Raw genomic sequence first — 17,237 nt, 5'->3', positions numbered from 1 at the left:
GGCTCCTTGCCCCAAGTCCAAGCCAAAGGGTCCCTTCTCTGGATTCTTCTGGCACTCTGGTGAGTCCTGGCAGGAGGAAGGCTTCTTTTGGCCACCTGGGTCACCTGCTCCTGGGACTGCCTGGCTATATCCATCCTCAGCAGACAGCTTCCATTCTGAGTCTCTCAAAACAATGCCTTCATATATGGAAGCCTTCTTCCAAATCTCCACAGAGCAAAAGACAAGCCTCCTCTTGCCTTTCCTTCCTCTCACCCTGTCTGAGTTCAATTCCTGCCAAGATCCAGGTGCAATTCACAGACAGTTCAGTCAGACACGAGAGTACAGAAAAACACTGAGCAAAGCACATTTATTAATGTGAAGAATGAGGAAGCAAAACAAAAGCTATAACAGCAATTTCTCTGTTAGTCAGGAAGCATTTTACCCAGGCATCTCACTAGAAATACATGGATTGCTATTCCTCATTTTATTGTTTATACCTATGTACCCATGGGGTGGGTAATTTGGCACAAGCCAAATTAAAGAAAGAGTCTCCAGATGGGTAGCAACAAATAACTGAATCTTCCCAAAACAAAGACTGCACTCACTGTTCCTGCATCAGGCTGATTTGCTAAGAAATTATTGGGATTTCTGTCTGAAAGCCAATAATGAAAGGTATGTTACCATCAGCTTTTTTGTTAAGCAAGAAGTAACAGGAAATTTTAAATAAAAGTAACATTGTTTCTATTTATTTTTCAAGGTCTTTTCACATAGCTCACTCCAAACCTACAGAAATCAGGAAAAAAAAAAAAAACCCAAAAAACCAAACCACAAACACACACACAAAGATAAGACTAAATCTCAACCCTGAAGTAGTGATTATTTTTTCTTCATTAAGCTACATGTCTGTGCAATTTTTGAGCTATTCATGCTCCTATTATCTTACCTGCCATTAAATTGTAAGGATAAACAGAGCAAATGCTTTGAAAAAATTCAATTATTAGATTGTTAATTACTGTAAACACAAAAGAGCTCATGCAGAGACCTGCCTTGTATTAGTGACACTCATTAGCTGTAATGGAGCCATTATTTACACACCACACTAAGTGTATATAAACTTACAAAGATGCATTCATTGAAAACATCCACACCAGACATAGAAATGTATTTCCTTGGTGCCCAACATAATTTAGGGGAAGTGGTGACAGGAAGCCACGTTTCCAACACACATGTCCCCGTTTTCACTTGAGTTATACAGAAAACAGTCCCATAGGACCTTGGTCCTGTGAGGCAATCACAAGCTGTACCATTTCTTTCTAAGAGGGATGCCCTCTTGCCTTTCCCTCAGTAGCTGTATCAAAATTAACAGAAGCTCTCTAAGTTTAATAAATAAAGCACCACGTGTAATGAATATAGGCTTTGTCTCCTTTATCAGCCTTCTACCTAAACAGCAGTCTGAGGAACACGTCAGAAAGCATGGCTGCCTTGGCAGCTTACTTATCATTTCAGAAAATGATTTGCCTGTTGGGATGACGGTTAGGTTTGGGCTTTAGGGACAGCACTGAATTTCTTTGAGACCAGTGAGAGAGTAGCTACGCAGAGCAAGTAAATCACTTTAATTTTGTACAAGCTGAAAAGCCTTTTTTTTTTCCTTGACTTCAGCTAGATGACAGTGGCATGATGGCTGATTTTCATTTCAATCAGAGCAGCATATGATTACCACCTAATTAGAATGTAGAAATAGAAAGAAGATCATTTTTTAACCTACCCAAGAGAACGGTGCTGGGGGAGGGGAAAAGATTATGTTAATCAAATGATACTGGCATATTAGAGCTACCAAAATAGCCGCCTGAATTTTTATCTGCACCCTTGCTGTCCTTGAGGATTTGTCGGGTGCTTGGATCACAACCTGTATTTTCAGCCCTTTATTTTTGAGTGATAAATATACTTTAAATATATGTCACTGCAGGCCCAAACTTATGAGTAAATACAGGGCTTTTTTTTCTTCAAAAACCATGCAGAGTATTGTTGACAATTGTAAAACTGTAAGCACGAAACTTACTCGAGCACAACCAAAAGTAATAGTACCTAAGGGGAAGTTGTCTACACTAGCTGGTGTATAAAAAAAAAACCAACCAACCACCATCACCAACAACAAAAAACACACAAAGAAAAGAAAATTCTTCCTTGATTAAATATTGTCAAGTACTCCAGTCCTTTTTGGAATAAACATAGAAACTTTGTTGCTCTGCCTGGGGAAATATAACTCAGGTTACACTAAAGGAAACTGCATCAGACGTTTTCCAAGACACACAGTCTTCATCTGCATCCTTCTGTGGAGATAAAGACAAGACCTCATCTCAAGATGCCACTTTGTTTAATTGTTTTTGAAGAATGAAGAGCCCAGATTAGGTTACTGAGAGCACCAAAGGAAGAGGGAAAGATACTTTTAAAAAAAGGAAATAATCTTCCAAGCAAGCAGCCTGCAAAAATAATGATGTGGGACTATCCTGGTGCTTTCGTGGGCACAGGAGGTCAAAGCAACTTTTTTCTAGCTGCCTGACCTGATTTTGAAGGAAGCAACACAAGAAACATTCCCATCCTGCTGTACATGCTACCTGCCAGGGATATGTCCATATAACATAACACTGCACAGCACAGATACTGCCAGGCAGTGGCTGCCCAGAAGGACATCTACCTTCCTCCAAACTACACGTCACTACCTAGCACCATTGCAGGTGCTTGGGGTATCCTGTCCAATACACAGATATTTCTCTGTAAACCAACGGCTCTCCTGTGGGACCTGTGCCATATCTGCCAGCCCATGCAGTAGTCCTGTCCTCCCTCAGGCACCTATACTTGGTGAACTTTTTATTTCAGCAACTACTCTGATCCATGATGCCTCAAAATCAGGCTTAGGCCTGGGGCGTCAACACAGAAGTGCAGAGGGTTTAAGTCCTGCTGGACCTCTCTGCTGCATCTTACACTTGAGAAATCTGCTCTCTCATCTGCTCTGGTCCTTCCTAACCAGGAGATGACATGTGCTTGCCATAGGATCAGGGTGATGAGCTATGTGAAGACAAGTTAAACAGCATAATCTCTGAAGATCTGCTTTCTTATCATGGATCTTCCTTTCCTTCAATTACTACATACTCTCCCCATCTTTAGAAGCACAATTGCTCACACAGCTTTCATCAGCAGTATGGAAGTTCCTCTAGTCACACACAGGGCGCTCATTGCAGGGTACATTTCTTCATCTCTCCCTGATCTCATATATCCACAGTTCCTGCTGCTACAAGGCAAGGCCAGACCAGCCCAACTGTTGTGTGCCACCAAGACACAGATGCATACAGGAATCAGTGTACAGGAAAGGTAATTGCACTGCAGCTATCTCAGTAGCAGGAAATAGCACCGTAATTCGGATGAAGCACAGCACAAAATGAAGCACAGATGCAGGACACCCATGTTGTGGTGTGCCTAATCTGACAAACCAGGTGTTTCCTCCTGAAAGTGTTTGTCATGAGGAGCAGGGCAAGTGTGATCTTACCCACCAAAACCACATCTGCTCATTTCAACTGCACCAGGACTTTGCTCACCTTGTTTTGCTGGAAATGTACAAAATGTTTCTGGGATGATGCATAACTACTTTCTAAAACACAAGGAGCCACATTTCATGTACTTCAGGCAAAATAAAAAAAGGTCTATCTACATTAGTGATTCTAATGAAAAAGGAATTGGGAATGTGTTGATTTATTTGCCGTTTATGTGTTTTTAATCTGCATCAGTTATTTCAATGGAACATATATTGCAACAGCACTTTCCTGGTTGTTGATCTACTGGAGTGCATAATAAATGTTGTGAGATATCATGCAAGAGAAAGAACAATACTTGGAACTCAATGTGCTGTTAAATTAAAGACTTTTCCTGAGCAGTGGAAAAGTCCTGAGGCTTCTCATGGCAGTGACATAAGGTAAGGCACACACTGAGCATTTTTTTTTTAGTTTTCATCTTTTTGAGAAACCTAGCATGGTACTGAAGCACCATATCTGAAGGGAACCTACAGGAAGGCTGAGGAAGGACTGTTTAGAAGGGCATGCAGGGACAGGAGAAAGGGCAGTAGTTTTAAACTGAGGTAGGGTAGATCCAGGTGTTCTGGAGTACTTCGAATTCCTTTCTTCTCCCCACGCCCCCCACCCCCGCCAAGGGTTTGAATGGGAAGGAGAAGGCGGTGCAATAACTGCTTCCCTCCTCTCCCTGCCGCAGGCTTGAAGGGGGAACAGCCGGAGGTGCTTTTGCACATGTGTGCTGACCTGTGTGGGAGCCCACGCTGGAATTGGGCCAGTGGTTGGCTGGGTTTTTGTGCCCAGTATAAAATGGCAAATGGACACTTTGTCTAGAACAGGATAAATAGAGCAAGGGAGAAGGCAAGGGGCTTCCCACCTTGAAAAGAGTTCCCACTTTGACAGAGTGCCCAACTGGACAGGTTCCTGCCATGACAGAATTTCTGTTTTGGGCTGTCCCCACTTTTTTTTGACGGCTCCTACCATTTTATGTAGCTCTCAGTTTTACACTGTCCCTGCCTCTGGATGGTCCTCCCCACTTTTGTACCATTCTGTGCAAACTTGCAAGCTTGCAAGTCCTGGGGTGCTTTGATAGAGCTGCCAGCAATACCTGGACCCAGCTACTCTTGGATCATATCACCAGCCAACTTCCCAGCTGCCTTCCAGAGTGGGGTACCCTAGCAGTTTGGCTGTCCCCTGCTGCTGCTGAGACAGTGTTGCTTCCACAAATCCCTGTCTTGTGGCAGCTGTGTCTTGAGACGTTCCTGAATTTGGTGGCTTTGACACTTGCCTTGGGCTTCTGCCACATGGATGCAGACTATTTGATATCACTTGCAGCGTCACAATCAGTCAAGCTACAGAGAAATCCAGCAAGGGATCACCTCTGAATACCTATCTCACCTCTGTGAGTAAAGCCTGCTGTTCCCTTCATTCCCTGCTCAGCCTGATTGATAGTGGGGTAAAGCTGTGTTTATAGCTTGGCCTTTTCTATTTCCTGACTTCTTAAATCTCTATATTTGTCCATAACATCCTTTTGAAGAATTCCCAATCTAATTAAAATCTGTAAATAAACCTAAACTAGTTTTGTATATAGTTTGGGGGTGGAGTTTTCAGGAAAGTAAAAATAATTCTATTTTTATAATTTCTGACTTGACCACATGAATTCTCTGCCTCCCCAGCACTAGGTTGAACATAAAGAAGAAGCTCTTTACAGTAAGAGTGGTGAAATACTGGAAAAAGCTGCCCAGGGATGTGGTTGAAGCCCCATCCCTGGAGACATTCAAAATCAGACTTGATGTGGCCCTGGGCAGCCTGATCTAGTTGGAGTTGTCCCTGTTTGATGCAGTGGGGTTGGACAAGAGGACCTTTGAGGATGTCTTCCAACCTGATGAAATCTGTGAATCTGTGAAGTTCAAGTAAATGAGAATTTCTAACATTGTAAAAGTTTGAAGATAGCCATCATGAAAACCAAACAAACCCCACAGCAAACCAACTAAAGAAACAAAAAAACCCCAACAACCAACCAAACATAGCCCTCACTCACTGAACTCCAAAATGTAGGGAGGCCCAGTATTTAAAGGTGTCACAATTACAGAATCACAGAATGTTAGGGGCTGGAAGGGACTTCCAAAGCTCATCCAGTCCAACCCCCCTGAAGAGCAGGATCACCTACACCAGATCACACAGGAGCACATCTGAGGTGGTTTTGAATATCTCCAGAGAGGGAGACTCCACAAGCTCCCCGGGCAGCCTGTTCCAGTGCTCCATCACCTTCAATTCTTTTCTCATACCATTATGGAAACCCTGCCCAGGAAGAAACATTCTGAACTGTTCAAAGAGCTTAATGAACATTTTCAAATGAATCCCAGTGTATAATTTTCTAAAGGATGGGATCCAATTCTATTTTGTGCTCTGAATAATTCTATTAAACCTCTACAGCACTTTGTGAAAGGTGAAAATGCAGTTTGCTAAAGAGATAGCTTAGGTGGTCTGCAGTAAATTAACCACCGCTGCTGACTGCGGCCGTTCTTGTGAGTTTGCTCCAAGGGATTTCTACACTTAAAGTGTAACACCATTTACAAGCTTCTAAACTAGATTTGCCCTCTGGCTGCAAGTCAGCAGACCTTGGTGTAAAACACGGTCAGAAATTAGCTTGACTAAAAGCTGCATTTCAAGACCAGAAGAGTGCTACATGTTACATACAACCAACTCCAAACTATTGCTTCCAATACAGTTGTTTTCCCTAGTCGACTTTATGTAGTTAAGTAAAAAGGCTGCTAAACAGCGGTAGCTGCTGCCCTGCCTAGCTAGCATTCCCCCTTCAGTAAATTACAATAGATCTCTCTCTGTGTTGCTTTGTAACAATTAACCCCAGAAAGAAGCTAACTCCATTTGCATGGCAATGAGACATTCATCTGAGTGACATGGAAGCTAAGCATGCTAATAAGTTTTTATGCAAACACCTGAGGGGTCAAGCACAACCATGGACTTGGATAAGAAAACCTTTTATTAAATGCAAATCACTTTCCCTGTAAACACTATGAGAGAGAACTTGGAAGGGCTAAAAAAGCTTGCAAGGTTATATTTTTAGAGCCCCAGGTTGACTAAGAAATATCATCACTGATTTATTTCTGTTTTGAATTCCTATCAGTGTGCTATCTTCATGATAGCATCAAAGGAGAGAGGTACTACAGGAAGGTAGAGAGGAGAAAACAACAATATTGCCTTATCTTTCACAAAGTTGTCAGGGTTTCCTGGGATGCAGGAAGGCAGATAAGACAATGCTGCTGCAGAGCACAACAAAAGGCCAATTTGTCACATTTCTACTTTTCCACTTATCTGGCTTTGCCAAGCGTATTGTTATGTTGGCAAATTTCCTAGTGAGCAGGTTATCATTTTGGGCTCTGTCTTCAACTAAAACTTCATGGATTCATTCAGTCAATTAAAATTCTATACTCAACGAGTTTGAGATGTTAACAAAGTCCAGCAGAGAGCCATGAGAATGACTGGGGGACTTGAGCATTTCCCCTATGAAGAAAGATTGAGAAACCTGGGGCTGTTTAGTCTGGAGAAGAGAAGACTAATAAGAGTACATCTCATCAGCATGTAAAAATATGGGGGACAAACATGAAGAATTGCAAATAAGTGCCAATCTACAGGGTTATGTCATTAGCATCACTGTGACATGGTGGGATGGATCTCACAATTGGAGCATGAGGATAGATGGTTATAGACTCTTCAGGAGGGACAGGCAGGGGAGAAGGGGAGGGGGTGTTGCCTGTACATCAATGAAAACTACAGTCCATGGAGCTCCACTTGGGGATGTGCAACGCAAAAACAGAGAGCTTACAGGTAAAGGTTAAAGGGAAGGCAGGGGAAGGTGACATCCTACAGACCACCTGATCAGGAAGACAAAGCAGATGGTGCCTTTACAAACAAATGGGAGAAGCTTCACAGTCACAGGCCCTGATCCTCATAGGAGACTTTGATTACCCTCACATCTGTTGTAAGTACAACACAGCAGAGCACCAGCAATCTAAGAGGTTCCTGGAATGCACCGAGGATAACTTCCTCAGCCAAGTGGTAGAGGAACCCACAAGAAAAGGTGCTATGCTGGACCTAGTCTTCACCAACAAGGAGGGGCTGGGGAGTGAAGTGAAACTGAAGGATAGCCTTGGCTTCAGTGACCATGAAATGTTAAAGTTTAAGATCCTCAAGGCAGCAAGGAAGGTGCATAGCAAGCTCACCGCTCTGGACTTCAGAAAAGCAGACTTCAACCTCTTCAAGGACCTGTTTGGCAAGGTGCCATGGGAAAAAAAAGAAACAAAACTCTGGAAGGAAATGGGGGTGGGGAGGGCAGGAAAGCTGATCACCTCCTCCAGGCCCAGAAGAACTTCAGGAGGCCTGCATGAATAGATGGATGAATAGAGTGCTCCTGGACACACTTTGATGCAAGAAGAAAGCCTACAGAGAGTGGAAGCAAGGACAGGTCACCTGGGACCAATACAGAGAAATTGTTTGTGCAACTAGAGCTCAGGTTAGGAAAGCTAAAGCACAGCTAGAATTAAATCTGACTAGGGACATTAAAGGGAGTAAGAACTATTTCAAGTATATTATTGAGAAAAGGAGAACTAGGGAGAATGTGGGACCCTTCCAGAAGGGAAATGGAGAGCTGGTGACAAAAGATGTGGATAAGGCTGAGGGACTATTTAAAAGGACCTTGTAATGACAAGATGAGGAGTAATGGGTTTAAACTGGAAGAGGAGAGATTCCTACTAGATGTTAGAAAACTATTCTTTCCAGTGAGGATGGTGAGACACTGGAATAGGTTGACCAAGGAGGCTATGGATGCTCCCTCCCTGGAGGTGTTCAAGGCCAGGATGGATGAGGCCTTGAGCGATCTGTTCTAGTGGGAAGTGTCCCTGTCTATGGCAAGGGGTTGGAACTAGATGATCTTTGAAGACCCTTCCAACCTAAACCATTCTTTGAGATATCTGAGGGGGGGAGCGTCAAGTGGATGGGAACAATCTCTTTTCAGTGCTCCACAGCAATAAGATAAGGAGCAACAGCTACAAACTGGAACATAGAAGTTTTCACCTCAACATCAGAAGGAGCTTCTTTACAGTGAGGGTGACAGAGCACTGGAACAAGTTGCACAGAGAGGTTGTAGAGTCTCCTCTGTAGACTTTCAAAACCCACCTCGATGCATTCCTGTGCGAACTACCCTAGGAAATCCTGCCCTGGCAGAGGGTTTGGACTCAATGATCACTGGAGGTCCCTTCCAACCTTTAAGGTTCTGTGATTCTGAAAACCAGTACCAAAGATTAGGGGATAACTGGCTGCCAAAAGTCTGTGTGACTAAAGAAGCAGGAAGGAAAGGAATGGAGGCAATGAAGGGAAGAAGCTGACTTTGATTCATCTCACTTGGGCAAAGAAGAGTGCAGGAGGCCTCTTTTGTACAGGAGAGGCTGTTAGCAGGACACACTGACGCATTTTGACAGCACGGCCAATCAAGGGAGCATTTCTGGTTAGTGGTAAAGCAAGTGAAGCACAGGCAGCCCTCTGAAAAGCTCGCCTCGTGGCAAATCATTAAAGCTTTTGCTCCCAGACAAGAACATGAGAATTTCAATATTCAGTGGTTGCAGTGAGAGTTGCTCTATCTTTATGACAGGAGTTTATAGAAAGGACTATAACATATGGTAATCTGCGGTAAGAGGAGTCTGTATTGGTGAGACATGGAAAGTTCCTTTCATTCCTGTTGCTGTACGCTGAGCTACTTTGGGGAGAAGTTTGGGTGTTTTATAACATCCTACTCAAAGCCCAAAATTATTCCAGTAATAATACACATTATAAAACAGGGTCAGATTGACAGCTGGCAAACAGCTGTAGCAGTTTGTTTAAAGCAGATGAACTACACTCACCTTGCTATATGCATTAAACAATAGCAACCCCACAATCACACGATTCTCAAAGAACCCTTTCAACTGCATATCTTACTGCCACCTTCAATAGAACTGTTACATGTTTTTGTTTTGCTGCTGACCTATTTATGACATGTAAAACACACTAGCGTGCCATAGTTTAAAATTCAAGCCAGCAGACTACAGAAAACTCAGAGGAAGCAAAGCTTTGTACAAGAAAGTATGAAGTTATGGATAACAGGACCCTCAGAATGTATCTTGACTGAAATCTACTGCTCTGCTTCCTTCAAAAACTAAGAAAAGCTCTTAAGACTTAATTCTGATTTCTCATTTTCACCGATATGCAATAATTGCTTTGAAAGTGATTTGACATCTTCAAGCATGTCAAACATGACCTCATCTTGGTGAGTTCGGGATTCAGGGTGTTAGGAAACATCTACTACGACAACTATTAGCTATACTAGTCTAAACTCAAAAAACAGCTGTAATATGAGCTCAGTAAGATAATTTTTAACAATAGTTTTGTAGTCAAGGCAGCCTGGGCTCTTTTCATTGCCTAAATATGGTATACTACAGCTACTTTAAAAAAAAGAATTCAAATTAAATTGGGATTTACGGAGAGCAAGAGAGGAGCTTTAGAGATAGGCAGCCAAGAAGGACAAGAATTAGAAGGGAATTACAGTGAGAAAATGGAGGAATCATGCATATCCAGTGTTCACAGCTTACACTAATCTGTGTAGAACATAAACAGTGGCATTCTGCAAACAAGTCAAAATACAGAAAAAACTATTCTACCACAGGTAAGCATCATGAACATACATGGCACTATCTGCTATGCACCTCAAAGCTCAAAGTCTGTTTTGGAAGAAGACTTATGAGGATGTGCTGGTTTGAGGCTAAGTGGAATAATTTAATGAGAGAAATTAGATTACAGGCTGTGAAAAAGAAACAACGTTGACGTCTACTTCTCTCACAGGTTTGTTGAGATGTATAAAAGCAAGGACACAATCATAGATAAGACAGTTCTATCAGTCAGAGTTCGGCGTCTGTGTTTTCTCCCTGGGCTTCTGCTGCTCTGCTTGGATCTGCGTAACCCAACTAATCATTCTGCTTCCAATCTCCCTTGCCGATCCTTCCAGCTCAGCTTGCACATAAGGCAGACTCTGGGATAAGGTAGAGTGGTGGAAAGGAGGTTGGTAGGCTCTCCTGAGGAGTCTGATTTCTGGGACTTGTATATAACTGTAAATATTTGCAATATATTGTAAATATCTGCTTGTATATTGTGCTAAGCTGTGACTATAAAGCTTCATCCCTTAACTTCCATCTGGTTGAGTCTAGTCTGGGTGATTTCATTGAGTGGGGGGAATGAGTAATTCCCAAACCATCACAGAGGACAAAGGGAAGAACTTGCTTTATTAAAGTCTGTGAAAGGATTCAGAAAAATAGAGAAGCAGATGACAGGCAGCCTAGCAACTGAAGCCGGGTTTCTTGTAATACCACTAAGGGAAAAACTAATGAAGGAGAGTGTGTATCCAATACATGCTCAGCCTCTGAGGAAGAAATACTTACGAAGCCAAAAAAGATTTTAGCTTGTTTTTAAAATTACGCAGTAAAAATGTTATAAAAAGTATTATAAAATAGAAAAGGAGTGCAAGCATAGAGGTTCTAACCTTACACTTAAGAGATAAAATTACATGCTAGCAGACTAGACTACTCCAGAAAATAAGACTATAGCTTGGCTTCAGGCACCTAAAGCATTAATGAAGACTGTTCATCCAGAACTCCTGCTTCACTACTAGGATTTATAGGTCATAGGAAGATAACAAGTGCTCAGTGGTACAACAAACCAGTGTCCAAATGCATACGCACTCCTTAGTGTAGTTTCAGGTCTGAAAACTTCAACTCACCATTTAGATCAAAACGTGGCACTTCCTTTCAAGACAACATTGCTAAAAACCCAAATCACATAAGCCTGCTACATTCATACCCTCTCGTACCAGCTTGTCCTGAGAAAAAGGCTCCCTGAATACGTCACTGGAAGAAAAGCACTACTAATTATGTGCAGTATCCAGTGCTTCTCCATAGGATTCTTTGCTAACTATTTTCAGGCAAAACCGAGGAATAAATCTGTCTGTCTGAAATCTGCCAGCTGTCATCATGAGGAAACAGACCTATCTTCAGTTTAAGACTATTTAATTTGTTCTGTTATTTCTTTGTTGCATTTCTCCAGCCCAACACAAGGAACTATCAGCTGCTAAGAACTCAAACTAGAGAAAGAATAAAAACCAAGGGGAAACGTGAAAATAATTTTGCTAGAAGTATTTTTTTACTCTTGTAAAAGTAATCCCCATCGTGCCACCAGAAGACAACCAGCCCTATTAAAAATTCATAGTTGGATCACATACTTTGTGAGTGTTTCAGGGGAAAAAAACCACACTTAACTGCAAGCAACCCAAAAATTAATGAAAACAGAAAATATTATCATAAAGCTCCTCACTGTAAAGTGACCCCTGGAACACCACTGACCTTTGGTGGCTGTTTCCACTAACAAGTGGTACATACATTTCCTTTCCAAGAATCTCCTCATTATTAGATGAAAACTCTGATGCTCAGAAGCAGCTTAGGAAGCAAACAGTCTTTCACTTTGCCAGGAAAGACAACAATGCACAGGAAGCACACAGTATGGTTTCAAACAAAGGTATTTCCCTCCACCTCCAGTCTAGCTTTTAAATAGAACCATCATTCTCCGGCTGTATTGTCCTGATTTCACTGGTCTTAAGACAAAATAACATACTTCAAAGCTCAAGCTTATGTTTACTCTTTTCACAGTTCTGGAGTCAAAACCCATAATCCTACACAGAAATTTGAGAAATTTATCTTTTATTCCATACCTCATTGTGATTCTTGCTTAACCATTCCTTAATAGTGTTAAGGGCAATGACGGCAGCAGGCTCATTTGGAAAACCTAAAGACAGAAAAAATGAGAGATAAGTAAAACACACATTCTCCTATACATATAAGAAAAACAGAATCTAGAGGGAAACAAAAAAAAACCCAAAACAAAACAAAACTATTTTTGGAGACTGTATTTGGATTACAGTTGGACAATTATCTTCTTCATAGATTCACATAACGTTTTTAGGTAACATCAATCACCTTTTTTTCCAGTTTAAAAAAATAGGATGAGCAATGCTTTATTTCATTTTTTTGTTTGTTTTGTTGGGTTTTGTTTGGTTGGTTTTGGGTTTTTGTTTGGTTTTGTTGAGATTTTTTTTGTTTATAACTCCCCTTAGGAAAGCTCTACCACTTAGGAGAAGTTGAGACAATAGACTGCTATGTATGTGTCATACTAGGCAGGCAACAATATAACACATATATCACAATAATAAATGCTAGGCTTACATTTTGTGACATTCAGACATTTCTTAAGGCATAAGGGCTTTCTTAAGGCTTGCTTTCTTTAATCCTTCTGTCAGCAAAGCCATGTAACACTATGACCCCAGTGCCGCAGGCCTTATAAGGATAGATACGTTTGAGTTAGAAATCTCTTAATTTATGGCCTAAAACAAGGAACAACTTTGGAAATTAATGAAATCATGAAGCATAAGCATATGAACTTAAGGCCTGATGTTGCATGATATACTAGCAACAGTAACTTCCCCCCAGCACTACACAATATCATTCCAGGGATACAGACCTTTTACTTTGATGGTTTCTATCTATCAAATCTAAAAATGCTTTCACTACTTAGGCAGACTTAATTTAATTTTCCTTCAAATTCTTAACTTGAGGGCAGCAAATCATTCTTGTGCAGATTTAAAAATAAAACTCCATAAGCTGTATGAATAGCTCTTAGTAGTTTAGATTAATAGAACGGCCTTTGAAGAGGTGGAGCTGCAGGCACAGAGTACAAGCAAGCAATGGGACTAGACAGAAACAGTCATGAAATCTGGCATGCAGCTGCACACATACTGCCTTTCTTACATCACACATCATCTTCACACCATGAACTGAAATGCAGATACTGTAAAAAATTAGTAGATGTGTCCAGCTCTTTGACCTGGCACAAACTCATATCTTCTTTAAACCTTTCCCAGAACTTGTGCACTGCTAAATCCGGGGGCAGGGTGGGGAAAGAGCAAAATCTCTCTACCCTAAGTCATATCCCCAAAACATTGCCCTCTGTAACTGGACCCCACAAAGTTTTTGCTTAGCAGCAAATGACCACAAAATGTGGTCAACAAGTGACAGGGCTACAAAATGATCCAAAGGCTCCTACAAGGACAGGCTCAGAGAGCCTGGAGAAGAGAAAGCTCCAGGAAGAATTTATTGTGGCCTTCCAGTATTTAGAGAGAGTCTGTTGCAACAGGACAAGGGGTGATGCTTTTAAGCTACAGAAGAGGAGATGTAGACTAGAGAGAAGGAAGACGTTTTTTTACAATGAAGTTGGTGAAACACTGGCACACACTTCCCAGAGAGGTAGTACAAGTTCCATACATTTAAGGTACTGGTGGACAGAGCTCTGAGCAGCCTGATCTAATGGAAGATGTCCCTGCTCACTGCTGGGAGTTAGACTAGGTAACATCCGAAAGTGCTGTCCAACCCAAACCATTCTATGATCCTATGACAAGCATCCAGCAAGATCATCAAGTAACATAGTGAAAGTGTGGATAACACTGACATTTAGCATGTGCTTCCTTTGCAGACATTGCTTACTAAATCATATTTTTAAAAAAATACTAAAAATTGTCTCTTTCAAGTCCAAAATGGCGAATTAGCTAAGATGCCACAAGTGATACTGTGGATAGTTCCACCAATGCTGGCAAAATATATTCTTTTGACATTTTTTAATGCTGCTGATATCATAAAGACATATTTCTTATGACACAAAATAATGAACACTTAACAAAATCCAAAGCAGGCACTTCCAACAGCCTCATTTTCACCATATAACATAACAGACCTCCAAGCAGACTGCCTGCTCAAATTAGTAATATCCTAACTAACTAACTGGCACTTTGTAATGAAGAAATTCTGTACCCCGAGCGGGGGAGATCTGCCTGGACATACAATGAATACCACACAGAGGGACAAATGTGTATTTCAGACAACTGATAAATCATTGTTTATATGCACTGAATGGTTTATTTTCAGAACAATTCTCCCTCCAGTGAGATTAGCTTCTCAGGCTTGTTTTTCACTTCCTCACAGCAGAGTATATGCCCTAAACTGTCACAAAGCACTGGTGACTGTATCAAATCTCTCTATAAATTGTACATTATTCAGAGAGCTGCTGCCATACCAACCAATCTTAACAGACGCTTATCTAGAAAACTGGTGTTCAATTACTCCTGAGTAACCACAATGTAAAGGAAATCATCCAGCAGCCAAAATAAAAAGCCTTGAATTCTGTGTATGATTTCAGAAAATATCTCAAAATCCACTGGTTACCAAAAATAAAAATAAAACAAATGGAAAAAAATCTAATTAGCATTTTACACACATTTCTGGTCATTTAAATGAAAGGATTACCTTGTTGGCTTATTGGCTTTATACAGAAGCAGGATAGAATTTCTCCTGCTGTTCCATACCCTGCACCAGCACAAAAGACCCTGTGTCTCTGATTCTCAAATGGAAAAACATTTTGGTTTATAGGACTGGGTTAAAGGGAAATCAAGTGAGAATGGATCACTTAAAACACGTTTTTGCATTGTTTTTCGTCTCTAAGCTACATTTGTTTGTCATAACATTTCTGGGCTGCTCCTATACACACCCCCACCCCCTTCCCCACTTTCAGCAAAAAGCAATCTCAGTGAGCACGTGGGAATCAAATTACTTGAGAAAAATGAGCTCAAGGAGCCTCACAGTTAACCGACTGCTGGAGCAGCAGCTCAGGCAATTCTGGCTAAAGGCTCAATTTCACAAAAGATAAAACAGGTAAAGTAATAAGAGTGACACTGGCCCATGTTACTGCAGTGGCTGCTTCTCCAGAATACTGAAAAGGACAAAGGCACAAAAAGGCAAATGCACAGGCAAGTGGTGCCTCTGTACGACTTCACTGGATTTGGCTGGAGAAACAGGGAGAGTTGGCACACTGTATACAATGGATAGGTGAAGCAAGTATTCTGGCAGCAAGTTCCACTTATGCCATCAAAATGGTGAGTGCTGCCTTTGGTTCCTGAGAAGCTCTTTCAGCAAGTGGGATTTTCACTGCTGCCTGCCGATTGCATTGTGCCAGGATCTACTTCCAACCTCTCAAGTACATCAAATGCTAGAAGCAAGCAGCCACCAGCTCTTGTGTCCATTTCAGTTCTGGAGCTGCGGTGGGTTAGGAACTTCCTGGTCCAAATTAAAATTTACCATATCAGGTCAGATGTCTTATTTTACATAAAGCTGTATTTTACAGCAAGCTAAATTTATGAGCATATATACAAAATTTACATGTATTTACAATTATATACAATTTAGAAATAATACAGAAACCCAATCTTTCACCCCAAAGAAAGCATAGAAGGGGCCAACACCGCCCTCTCTCTCCTCAAGCAAACAACCAGCAAAGCTCACTGTTTTCTGGAAAACATTAGTGGAGGAGTTAGAAAGGAGCAAAGGGATAGCAGACAGAGACACTGCCCAAGAGCTAAGAGAAAAAAATGTTTATATATTGTCTTTTTATGCCTCTTAGCAAACCAATTAATGATTTAGACTTTATCATTGTTACTCTTTCACATCCAGTGCCCTGCTCATTCAGCTTCTGCACTGAACTTTCAGGAACGTACCTATTTCTCTTATTGGAATTTTCCAGTAAGCCTTAAACGACCACATGAAGCCCTCTTTTAAAAAGCACAGTTTTACTCACTATAGCTGATGCCACAGTGGGTGCAAGCCTGTTAGGTCAGTGTGAACAACAATGTCCTGCATGGTTTGAAAGAGATGGTGGGTGAAGAAGAGATCACATGAAGCTTTTTGCTCTGCTAATTAAATCCTACCAGCTCTAAAAAGTACATCATTGTTGAGCATCTTCACATGCCTGTCCATCTGGTCACACAGGACAAGGCTGTATCACAGCTGTGTCTCCAGAAACACACCAAAATCTTCATCATTTGCTTGGAAATTGTCACAAAAGCTCAAGTCTTTGCCCAGTTGCTTCGCAGTTAAAATGCCACTCTAGCCAGGACAGATGCCTTTGCATCACAATACACCTTTAAGAAAAGTGACTGCCAGCTTTAGGATGGATTTAATACTGAATTGGTACCCAATTCACTTGGTACCCAGCATTGACCAAGCCCCAGCTGCACTTGCAAAGTCTTTGTGTGTTGCTAAGAGATGAACATACTACCACATTCACTCCCTAAGATGAATGACTATGCCCTCATACTCCCCACTATAAACATCCCATCCTATTACCACCACATAAAATGTACTGGGGAGGTGGTGGAGTCGTCGTCCCTGGGGCAGTTCAAGGCAAGGTTGGATGTGGCACTTGGTGCCATGGTCTAGCCTTGGGCACTGTGGTAAAGGGTTGGACTTGATGATCTGTGAGGTCTCTTCCAACCTTGGTGATACTGTGATACTGTGATACTGTGATACTTCATCTGAACTCTGCTGCTTTTAGTATGTCCTTGCACAGATGACAGCCTATGAAATCTTCAAAAAGTCTTCAAGCTTATGAGCTTCTGCACCCCTTTCCAAGGCTTTCCCATCTTATTCCTGGAAATTGTAGCACTGACCTCAGAAATGGCAGCTGAAGTAAACTGTACACTGTGCAACTTCTCACAGTCAT

General features: G+C 41.5%; 1 protein-coding gene across 7 annotated transcripts in view; it reads right to left on the bottom strand.

Annotated features, from left to right (window-relative positions):
• Positions 1 to 17,237, bottom strand: part of MACROD2 (mono-ADP ribosylhydrolase 2) — a 1,034,078-nt gene that overhangs the window by 316,746 nt on the left and 700,095 nt on the right. For all 7 annotated transcript variants that reach the window (XR_010302823.1, XM_064146159.1, XM_064146160.1 and 4 more), the window contains one exon: positions 12,349 to 12,422. Coding sequence is in view for 6 of the 7 variants with exons in the window: in XM_064146159.1 (XP_064002229.1) it covers positions 12,349 to 12,422 (74 nt within the window). In the remaining variant the exon portion in view is untranslated. The remainder of the gene's footprint in view (positions 1 to 12,348; positions 12,423 to 17,237) is intronic.

This window comes from Pogoniulus pusillus, chromosome 7, assembly GCF_015220805.1.
Source record: "Pogoniulus pusillus isolate bPogPus1 chromosome 7, bPogPus1.pri, whole genome shotgun sequence".
Lineage (NCBI taxonomy): Eukaryota > Metazoa > Chordata > Aves > Piciformes > Lybiidae > Pogoniulus > Pogoniulus pusillus.
This window is presented reverse-complemented; position numbering and strand designations above follow the sequence as displayed.